Genomic DNA, 12183 nt, shown 5'->3' on the forward strand with positions numbered 1-12183 from the left:
CAATCTTCAGCTCGGATCCCGAACTGAGAGCTGCAGGTAATTAGTCTGAACGAGTATTTGATCAGCGCCTCAAAACCTTTTTAATTTGTCTATCTACAGAGTTTGTCTCTCCATCTATGTACAGAATCCATCAATCCACCTATGTATTTGTGCTCATTGGCTATACATATAGACTCCCAAACTCTCCATGATAATTTGTGTAATTTACAGAACTTTTCTTCGGAAACAGTACACTTTTCAACACAATATTGTAAGTTGGCATTCATGGAATTTAAATATATCACAGCATTGGAAAGAGTATTAGTGTGACCTTTTGACAACAACAAAGAATAAAGAATGAGGGTACCTGAGTTTCCTAGAATGGCCATGATCTGACCGCTTTCCATGTAGAAGGAAACATCCCGTAATATTGTTCTTGTCCATTTTTTGTAATATGATTGTATATCCCACCAGGGTCCAACACGTTCACTGAGCAGAGAATGATACTCTATTAATAGACCATTCTAAATTATTCATGTTACTCTTAATGTGGAACCAGGTAAATAAGGGAATTGCATACTAGGGAGAAGGGAGATTTTGCCCATACAATAAAATCTGATGTTTTCTTTAGTTGTTAAACAAATGAGCGTTTCATTGTATTTAAAAGCAATACTTAAAACTTAAAGAAAGATTTGTTCTGTCCTCAAGGTTGGACACTGCGTCTATGGCCCTCAACGTTGCGTGTTTCTTCGTGCTTCTTCAAAAGAGCTTAAACAGCACATCTTGAAAACACAGGGGCTAATTCAGACTGGATTGCAGCAGCGGCAGCGATCGCAGTCTGAATCTGTTTGTGGATTGCGCACGCACAGCGGCCACACTGCGCGTGCGCCCCCCAGGAGCCTAGTGAGATGCTATGAGCATCTCTGGGCTGCGATCGCCTCTGCCTGATTGACAGGCAGAGGCAGTCGGGGGGCGGGAGGGGGCATGCCAATGGCATTAGAACGCCGTTGGTGGGGTGCAGGATGGACAATGGAGGCATGTCCGGACCAATGGGGGGCCTGGCTGCGGCAGCTGCGTGACGTCACATGCAGCCACTGCGATCCGGGGCGCGGCCAGTAGCTCCCTGCCAGAGCGCAGGCGCTGCACTGGCAGGGAGCTACTCCCCAGGTACAAAAGCATCTCACAACTTTTGTACCTGTGTGGGGGGTGGGAGGAGGGAGGGATTGACATGCGGGGTGGACTAGCCCTGTGCTGGGCGTCCGTCCGCATGTCAGAGAAACTGATCGTAGATGTGCTAAATTTAGCACATCTACGATCAACTTTGAATTACCCCCATAATCTGCTTTGAAATCTTTAGGAGAGACCTTGCTGATGCAGTATAACTATCTTGTGTCTTGTTGCTGTGCTCAGTCCTGACATGGTGTATGCCCTGTGACATGAAACTGTTTTCCACAACCTCACCTTTGTAGCAGAGTTTGCCTGTTCCTGTTATGAGCGACGCAGGGCCGGCGCTACCATTAGGCAGCTGCCTATGGGCGCCGGCACTTGGAGGGCGGTACTGAGTGGAGTGCAGTACAGTATGTCACAGGATGTGCTTTGTGAGGGATGCGAGGCGCCCGCTCCCTGTTCACCCGGTGTTGGATGTCCTGTCCCCACCTCCCTGGCATCGCTTGCTCTCCCCATTCCCTGCTGCCGCGATGACCAGGGAGAAGATCCGCTCCCTACCTACGCTGACAAGTCGTGTAAGGAGAAGAGCTGCTAGAGGACGGGGGCGGCACCTTCACCCGGAATGGTAAGATTTACAGCAGCGGACAGTTCTTCTCCCACCACCGGCTGATCATCAGCAAGGTCTGCAAAGCAGGGAGGCGCTCTCCCTGCTCTGCTACCTTGCTGATGTGCACTGTAGCTGCTGCAGCCTCTGCCCTTCACTGAATGTCAGGCAGTAGCGGCACCAGCAGCATCAAGAGCGCGTCCCGTCTCCCCATCTCTCGATGACGTCACTGTGCCCGGCGAAACTAAAGGAGGTCTAGATGTGCACTGGCCCGGGACCACCCATTGCCCATATCACAGAAATTTTAAATATACTTCTGCTGTCGCCGCCTGCCCAGTCAAATCCAGGAGGAGACTAGCAGCTCTGAGTCCCGCCCCGAGCTCCGCCTCCGCTGCTTTAAGTCCACGGGTAGCTGCTTCGTGTGACATGATGATGTCACACCAAGAGCAAAGCCTGACCCTCCCCATGCAAAGACTAACCGAGGAGGAGCGGCACGCAATAACTAGGAGGTGGAGACGAGGCATCAGAGATAGAGACCCACGTGTGACAGCTGCCTGTCCCTTCAGTGGAGAGGAGGCACTGCTTCAGCCTTTATCAGGTAAGTGACAGTCGGGGGCTCTCTACATAGCATATAGACTACATGTTAAGTCTAATTGTCAGAAATCCCACACATAGATTTAAAGCATTCATTTATCTAATAGAGCTATATTTTTTAATGTTACACATACACACATATTTATATACACATCATTTTAAATAAAATTCCAAAGAAAGCATATGTCAGGAAAAGTATGTCTTAGGTACACAGATTACTGCATCCTATGTACACATGCCCCCACCCTCCCATTGACTCCCAGTCAGCGTCCCTACCCTCACCGTCCTAACCCCCTCAGCGTCCATCCCTCACCTTCCCTCTAACCCCCCTCAGTGTCCATCCCTCACTCTCCCTTTAACCCCCCTCAGCGTCCATCTCTCACCCTCCAACTCCCCACAGCGTCCATCCCTCACCCTCCCTCTAACGCCCTCAGCGTCCCTACCCTCACCCTCCCTCTAATCCCCCTCAATGTCCCTGCCCTCACCCTCCCACTAACCCCTTCAGCGTCCCTGCCCTCGCCCTCCCTCTAATCCACCTCAGCGTCCCTGCCCTCTCCCTCCCTCTAATCCTCCTCAGCGTCCCTACCCTCACCCTTCCTCTCAGGGCCGGCTCCAGGCCTACTAGCACCCTGAGCGAAAACATGTAAAAGCGCCCCCCCTCGTGCGCGCGCCGAAGGCGCGCGCGCCCCAGCAAAAGTGGGCGTGGCCTCTTGAAAAGTGGGCGTGGCCTCATGACTTCATATTATTAGGCTAAAAATAAATATGTTTTCACACCTTCTCTACGCACACAATTAGCAGCCTTACACATAGGAGGGCAAAATGACGTACATACTGTAATGCTTGGTGCTCATCTACGTACATGGTAAAGCATGGACAGTGCGCGGCGAAGGCGCGCAGCAAAAATTTAGGGGCGTTGCTTCGTGGGGAAGGTGCGTGGCCACATAAGTGGCAATTCGCATTACACCACACAGTAGTGCAGTTAATACACACTGCACCAGGTAGAACCTCCTAGACACTTTGCGCCAGGCAGAGCACGTTAGACACTTTGCGCCAGGCAGAGCACGTTAGACACTTTGCGCCAGGCAGAGCACGTTAGACACTTTGCGCCAGGCAGAGCACGTTAGACACTTTGCGCCAGGCAGAGCACGTTAGACACTTTGCGCCAGGCAGAGCACGTTAGACACATTGCCTAGCCACAGACGCCTAGCGGGAACACTACATGATATGCTCCCCAGCCGTGCCAGCTACACATGACATACACATGACATGCCCCCCAGCAATGCCAGATACATAAATGGCCACACAGTGCCAGATATGTAGATACAGAAAAGCCCCCACAATGCTAGATAAATGCCCCCACAGTGCTAGATAAATGCCCCCACAGTGCCAGATAAATGTCCCCACAGTGCTAGATAAATGCCCCCAAAGTGCCAGATAAATGTCCCCACAGTGCGCCCCACAGTGCCAGATAAATGCCCTCAGTGCCAGATAAATGCCCCACAGTGCCAGATAAATGCCCCCACAGTGCGCCCCACAGTGCCAGATAAATGTCCCCACAGTGCCAGATAAATGTCCCCACAGTGCCAGATAAATGTCCCCACAGTGCACCCCACAGTGCCAGATAAATGTCCCCACAGTGCCAGATAAATGCCCCCATAGTGCTAGATAAATGTCCCCACAGTGCCAGATAAATGTCCCCACAGTGCCAGATAAATGCCCCCAGTGCCAGATAAATACCCCACACTGCCAGATAAATGACCCCAGTGCCAGATAAATACCCCACACTGCCAGATAAATGTCCCCACAGTGCCAGATAAACGTCCCCACAGTGCCAGATAAATGCCCCCACAGTGCCAGATAAATGTCCCCACATTGCGCCCCACAGTGCCAGATAAATGTCCTCAGTGCCAGATAAATGCCCCACACAGATAAATGCCCCACAGTGCCAGATAAATGCCCCCACAGTGCGCCCCACAGTGCCAGATAAATGTCCCCACAGTGCCAGATAAATGTCCCCACAGTGCCAGATAAATGTCCCCACAGTGCACCCCACAGTGCCAGATAAATGTCCCCACAGTGCCAGATAAATGCCCCCATAGTGCTAGATAAATGCCCCCAGTGCCAGATAAATGTCCCCACAGTGCCAGATAAATGCCCCCAGTGCCAGATAAATACCCCACACTGCCAGATAAATGACCCCAGTGCCAGATAAATACCCCACACTGAAGATAAGAGAAAAGACAAAAAACCCTTTTTTTGGGAGCACTCTTGATTATTGAATAGGTGTGATGATCATTCTAATATTTACACACTTATATGGTACTGGTGCGGATTCATCATAGAAATACCCCACACTGCCAGATAAATGTCCCCACAGTGCCAGATAAATGCCCCCCACAGTGCCAGATAAATGCCCCCATAGTGCTAGATAAATGCCCCCACAGTGCCAGATAAATGCCCCCACAGTGCCAGATAAATGTCCCCAGTGCCAGATAAATGCCCCAGTGCCAGATAAATGCCCCCAGTGCCAGATAAATACCCCACACTGCCAGATAAATGTCCCCACAGTGCCAGATAAATGTCCCCAGTGCCAGATAAATGCCCCAGTGCCAGATAAATGCCCCCAGTGCCAGATAAATACCCCACACTGCCAGATAAATGTCCCCACAGTGCCAGATAAATGCCCCCACAGTGCCAGATATGCCCCTAGTGCCAGATGCACCATGCCCCACAGTGCCAGATATGCCCCCAGTGCCAGATACATCTGCCCCACAGTGCCAGATACACATGCCCCAGTGTCAGATATGCCCCACAGTGCCAGATACACCATGCCCCACAGTGCCAGATATGCCCCCAGTGCCAGATACACCATGCCCCCCAGTGCCAGATACACATGCCACACAGTCTCAGATATGCCCAAAGTGCCAAATATGTCCCAAGTGCCAGATACCCCCCCCCCCCCATGCTCACCGCGCTGCTGCGCTGCTGCCGATGGTTCGCTTGGGTGGGAAGGAGGAAGAAGCGGAGGCGGCTGCTGCTCCTGCTGTGTGAGGACGGGGTGCCTCCGGCGGGTGGGCGCAGAGTTTCACACTATAAACTCAGCGCGCGCTATGCGTGCTGTGCGGCGCCAGGACCTGACGCCGCGCGCGCACGCGCACCACTGGCTGCTGGCTGAGAGTGGGACCAGGAGGCAGGCCGGGGACGGAGGCACACAGGACCAGGCTCCAGGCTCCAATATAGCGGTGACAGCGCGCGGCGCCCATTAAGGGTGGCGCCCTGCGCGGCCGCTCTATTGGAACATGCCTGGAGCCGGCCCTGCTTCCTCCCTCTAATCCCCCTCAGCATCCCTACCCTCACACTCCATCTAACTCCTCCTCAGCGCCCCTACCCTCACCCTCCCTCAGCATCCCTATCCTCACCCTCCCTCTAACCCCCGTTAGCGTCCCTACCCTCACCCCCCTCTAACTCCCCCGCAGTGTCCCTGCCCTCAAACTCCCTCTAACCCCCCTCAGCCCACCTACCCTCACCCTCCAACTCCCCCTCAGCGTCCCTGCCCTCACCCTCCCTCTAACTCCCCCTCAGCGTCCCTGCCCTGCCCCTTCCTTGTGAGACCACACACCCTTTTTTGCAGCACGCTGTCCCTTTATGAGTTAAGGGAGGGTGCAAAATTATAGTTTTCAGGGAAGCGCAGAAAACCCTAGCACCAGCCCTGCGGCTGATCTTCCTCCCCTCCTCCCAGCCGGCCCTGCACTAGAGGGAGTGCTTGCATAAAGAAATCTGTTTGTTTAATTTTTTATTTGTATCAGATGAACTAAACTAGTCTGCACAAGGAAGCTGATAGCTAGCAGGAATGATAAGCCTACAGGCAGGTAGTCTATGAATTTACATATTTACTGCTGGCACCCACCATTGGGGGATTATTTATGTCAAAATTGATATGTGCCTATCACTTCTATGGCCACAGATGGTACATACACAACACTTGTGCAGTCTCCTGAATTTTTACTAATACTGTACATTTTATGCACAATATCAGGAGCAGACAACATTTGCCACGCACCTCAGCTGGCTGTCAGTCATGTGACCGGCAAGAGGTTCTGCAGCAGCGCCTCCCTAGTTCTGTGTATACTTTTTTTTGTTTGTGACTTTGCGCAAAAAATCCAGGGATAGACTAAAGTGTGTGTGTGTATATATATATATATAAAAATGTGTATATATATATATATATATACACACACACACACACACACACACAGTATATAGTGGATGAATCGAAGCGGCACTCACGAGCCTTACCGCTTGTGACTTCATTATTTGTGTTTATATATATATATATATATATATATATAGTGAAGAAATCTGGCGGCACTCAGGAGACTGTTCAACAAGTGCTTAGTTTAATGGAATAACATCCAACATCCATCAATTGTTTCGGGCCTCCTGACGACGGGCGGAGGCCCGAAACAATTGTTGGATGTTGGATGTTATTCCATTAAACTAAGCACTTGTTGAACAGTCTCCTGAGTGCCACCAGATTTCTTCACTATTATTGGATGTTTTGTCCGATGGAGGGCACCGGAGCAGATGTTATATAAGCAAGGGGAGTGCCGGCTGCATTGACACTTTATATATATATATATATATATATATATATATATATATACATAATTTTTTTTTTTAATGCAAGATTATTTCACCATATGCATTATTTTAATGTGGTGATCTGAGATTGTGTTTTGAGCATCATGATGAAAATTCAGCTGGGGTGGAGGGGGGGGGGGGTCCCCGAAGATTTGCCTAGGGTGCTGAGGATCCTTGCACCGGCCCTGGAGCCACGGCATCCTGAGCTGGTGATAGAAGTTTGTTATGATACCTGTATGTTCCTGGTTAATTTCATGTCCAGTATTGCATCTGTGTCCAGGCCCTGTCTGATAGTGGAATCCTGTATTGGTGCTATTATATTCCTTGTGGTATCCAGCTGGAATCCTGTGTACTCAGTTCTGACAGAATCCGGAGTTCATTACTCTCCACCTGTGTTCCTACCTTCAGTGAGAACCTGTCAGCTTCCTGTGGAGCTGTGTCCTGCCCCTGGATTGTTCCTGTGCAGACGGTTAATCCTGTATCCTGAGTCCTGGTGTCCGGAGCCTGATCATTGGGATTCTTATCCAGCCTTCCAGTCCGGTTGTCCTGTATCTGCAGCCTTGGGGTTCCTGTTCCTTCTGCGTGCACCCTTACTGGTGTTATGAGCATTTGTTCTTACTTTCTGGCTTTTGTGTTTCTCTGCGGAGGTTTCCACTATTGCTGTCCTCGCCGAATTACTACGGTGTCGTGTTTAGTGTTCGGGCAGCATTACCTTGGTTACAGTTTTGTTGACGGCCGCGCCACACATATACTAGTTTATTGTTTTATTAGTGGTTTCCCTCGATTTTCTTGTGTGTCTGTCTTAGTTATTTTTACCCTTGTTCTCTCTCTGTCTTGGTTAACACCTTGTCACCTACTAAGACCAGGGGGCATCGGAGTCGGCCAGACATAATCCGCCCATCAAACGCGGCTGCCGTGGGCCCAAGAAACCATAGTCTCGCAGGCGTTGACCGACCACTTGGGAGAGACAACGGAGTCAGGATTCCTGTTAGGTATTGCTGCGTATCCCAGTTCTGTCACAGCTTCACGCATCTGTACTTGGAACTCTTCTGCTGCCACCCTATCTCCTGGGTTCCAAGTACAGAGAACATAACAGTTCCTCACCCAGTTTTAAGCCTCCTACACAGCTGTTTCTGTTTCAGTTAATGACTGTGTTTCAACCTACATATGAAAATGATAATCATTATCCCCTGTTTGGTATGATTGGTCAATCATCCACACCTGCCTCAGTGCAATGGTGGTGGCAGTGTTGGCAGTGAGAAAGTTCCGGCAGTATTTTCAGTGCAAGGGTGCTGGCAGTGTCATCAATGCAGGGGTGCCGACTGTGTCCTCAGTGTGGAAGTTCCGGCAGTATCCTCAATGCGCGGATGCCAGCAGTGCGGGCAGTGGTGTCATTAGTGTGGTGGGGGCTGTCATCTTGCCCCATTGAAGTCTATGGGGATGCGCTGATTTGCTGAAAGCCATGACAAGTCGCTCTCTCAGCCAATCAGCGGTAAGCCTATTGATTTCAATGGTACTTTTGACATTGGCACCCTAGCAAAGCCACAAGATCTGACAGCGGGAGATCAAGGTTTCGTCTTGGATAGGAATTCGAGGCAGCAGAGCAGATACAAACACCGGCTCAGATTGCCTCGGATCCCAGAAGTTCGGGGTTCATGTGTATTAAAGTCCAAACCGCTCATCTCTAATTTGAATACAGGAAAAATCTAGGAGGTCAGATACCCCCCTAACAACTCTATCTATCCATGGAGGAAAGCGAGTGCGGTTAAAACCGAGAGCGAATGCTGGATTATGATTTAAGGTAGTGGTGAAGGGGGTAGTTTCAAACTTAAATTTACAGTGGTCCCAAATAGAGCAAGTGAAAGTGACAACGGGGTGGGATAGAGTGATTTTGGATCTACCTGGTGCAGCATTTCCCACAATGGAAGACATAGAGAGAACATTACATTAATTAGCTTCCACTAGGACCCACCTAGGTACCTGAATGGATTCAATCCAAGCTGTTGCTTGGCTTAAGTGGGTTGCTTAGTAATAAAGAGTAATAAGAGATTAGTGGTTGGGTGACGAAGTGTAAGAAAACTAATACGTGACAGTTTGAGTTTCCAAACTAATTGAATAAACCACCTGTGTAGTTGTAACAGTGTCGATATTGGGAGAGCAACGGGAAGGGTCTGGAGGAAGTAGAACAGTCTGGGCATAAGGTTGTTGGCTTTGAGGCTCTTAATCACGTCTAAGACTTCCTGCCCCTCAATTCTAACACATAAAAATTCAAGAGTAGAGGAAGACAATTTAGGGAGATGACAGCGGGATAAAAAATCCTGTATGGAGTCTGTAGCAGGGGGAGAGCAGTCAGTTGAAGACAAGAGATTATACGGGTGTGGATCATAGGGTCGACAGTAACTAGGTCAACAGTCATTAAGTAGACCACTATTAGTCGACAGTGACTAGGTCGACACATTAAATAGGTTGACACGGTCATTAGGTGGACATGGATAAAGGTCGACATGAGTTTTTCATATTTTTTTGGTTTAGTTTCCTCCGTAAAGTGACGGGAACCCCAATTAATGCATCGTATCCACTTGCATGGTGAGTGAAGGCAAGGTGCCTCGTTACTATTCCCGATTGTAGTCCACGTGGATCGTAAAGTATGAAAAAGTTCAAAAAATTAAAAAAGGGGAAAAACTCATGTCGACTTTTTCATGTGGTCAGCCTATTGGCCATGTCGACATAATGCATGTTGACCAATAAATAGTGGTTGACCTAATGAGCGTCGACCTAAGTGCTGTCGACCTAAAGACCGGATACCGATTATATAGCTGAGCATAAAACCCCAGAAACTCCTCAGTGATTCTTGTGGGACCCCGGATAGATCTTTCTGAGTAAGATTTAAACGCAAAGACATTATTCTGTGAATGTTTAAAACGCAGCTGGGAAGCCAACAACCTATCAGCTTTATCCCTGTTTTCATAAAAGGTTAGGTAAAGTTATTGAAGAGAGTTCTTCGCTTTTGCTGTGAGTAGGACACCAAATTCATCCTAAGAAGCAACAAGTTTATTGTAGTCTTCTACCAGACCTGAGGATTTATAGAGCATGTCCAGCTGAGCAATGAGACCCGTAAGCTCAAGGAGAGGTTTAGACTTAGCTTTCCTAGTGAAGGCTGCAGCCCTGATCAAAACTCCCTGAATCACTGTCTTATGGGCATCCCAAAGCAGTTGGGATGAGGTAGTAGGACTGGTGATAAGAGAAAAGTAGCTCTTAGGGTAGGGAAGGAATCAGAAGTAGCCTCTCATGTAGACGCCATGTATGAGTGGTGGTGGGGATAGGGAGATCTACTGTTAATGGGTAATGATCGACCCAAATGCTAGGATGAATACTAGCATCTAGTATAAGGTGTGTGGGATCAGCACTCGGGAAGATCATGTCCAGTCTTGTAAAAACATTGTGAGTAATAAGTAAACTCTTTAGCAGTAGGCCCTTTCAAGTGCTAAACGTCAAACATGAGATGCTGTGTGAGAAACAATTGCAGGGCATTTGAGTTGACACGCATAGACATTGCAGACCAATGGGGGGGGAGGGGGGTTGGACCTATCAAGGTGGGAGTCCAGCGTAATGTTAAAGTCCTCTGCCTTGACTACTCTACCTCGTCTATGTTGGGATAGGAGTGAGCTGAGGGTGCGAAGGAAGTTGGGTTGTGCAGAGTTAGGGGCGTAAATGTTAACAAATGTATAAAGAATGCCATCTAACTCCCTTACCAAGATACAGTAGTGCCCCTCAGGGTCCTGGACAATTGCGGAAGGACAAAGGTGAGGTGTCTAGAAAATAATAAAGCAACCCCTTTCTTTTTACGGTTAGGCAGGCATGATAAGCGAAAGGGAACCATCTAGATTTGACTTTTAACATTTAATGTATATACAGACATGGTTATACTTACAGAGAGGTAGTACAGATGTAGGCATGCTCATAGTGGCTACATATAGGTGCAAAAGCGCCTCGTTTCCACATTTAAATCTCTCTGCACATGTTACATTTTTCCCACCTGCAGTGCAAAATGGTTTTGCCAGGTTGCTTGCTTTTTTGGTTTGCTAACAAACCTGAATAACCCCCATGGTGCAACACTACTGTAGATTATTATTAATATTAGAAGCCACCTTCAATTTCCGTGTCCAGTATAGCAGCACGTTTCTACCTTTATATGTTCACAGGACTCTATAGTGACATCTAGTATTCTTGAAACTCACAGTAAAATATAAAATATAATATAAATTCTGTATTCTTAAATGTATATATTCTGCTTTGGAATCGATTCACTAGCAGTACTGGCGTATTTATAATGGGTGCAGTGTGTGTGGTGCAGACGAGCACTTGGGATCCAGGGAGGCCCATACCACACACTCTGCACCCATTTTTTTTCAGTACTTAGAAATGGTGCGGGGACCATTTTTCCAGTGTTTCACGCATGTACACTAGAGAAATCAATGGCAAAAATGGAAGCCACACCATTTTCCCAGAGATCTGTGCATGCGCACTAGAGTCTGGAACAGTGCTAAGGTCCCTAGTGACCATAGTGCCCAGACTATACAGCGCTGCCGGGAAGACAGGAGGGTGCCCAGACGGAGTCTGCACACGGGCCTCCTCCTCTCTAGATTTGCCCCTGATTAGCAGAGCATGAACATGATTTTTGCTGAACTAGAAGCTTATTAGACTTAAATATTGTAATAATAATAATAATAATAATAATAATAATAAATCAAACAATTGTACTGTTAAAATAAAAAATGCAATTCGTACATATTATAAGAGAGCATGGTGAAATTGTCCATCAGTGCAGAATAGGAACATACACTTGTGATGATATAATGATACTATTGATAGTATCCAATTACAAATTAAAAATTTTTGGCTGAAAAAAAATGTCTATTAATGCAAAGTTTGCCTGATGGTTATTTTTTACTTATCCAATTGTAGCCCCTTTTTACAGCTGAAAAATGTACCTTTTTCTGACGAAGAACACATGGGATCATGGATAAGTTCCCAGAACCATTTGTTTTTGCAAAAAAAAAATGGGGCTTTAAGAAATGGTTATTAGGGAATATCTTTTTTCATGCCTGAGGCATGCAAAATACGGTATATTCCCTGATAACTGCCGGTACCGGTGCTTATAGTATAGCCTCGGGTGAGTCAATTAGCTGCGGTAAATT

The 12183-nt window shown here is 48.0% G+C and overlaps 1 protein-coding gene across 1 annotated transcript in view; it reads right to left on the reverse strand.

The window, feature by feature from the left end:
- The window catches only part of ABCG5 (ATP binding cassette subfamily G member 5), a 93802-nt gene that overhangs the window by 77896 nt on the left and 3723 nt on the right, over window positions 1–12183 (reverse strand). Inside the window, exon 3 of the mRNA XM_063919812.1 lies at window positions 347–468. Within this exon, the coding sequence (XP_063775882.1) occupies window positions 347–468 (122 nt within the window). The remainder of the gene's footprint in view (window positions 1–346; window positions 469–12183) is intronic.

The sequence above is a fragment of the Pseudophryne corroboree genome, chromosome 4 (assembly GCF_028390025.1).
Source record: "Pseudophryne corroboree isolate aPseCor3 chromosome 4, aPseCor3.hap2, whole genome shotgun sequence".
In the NCBI taxonomy this organism is placed as follows: Eukaryota; Metazoa; Chordata; class Amphibia; order Anura; family Myobatrachidae; genus Pseudophryne; species Pseudophryne corroboree.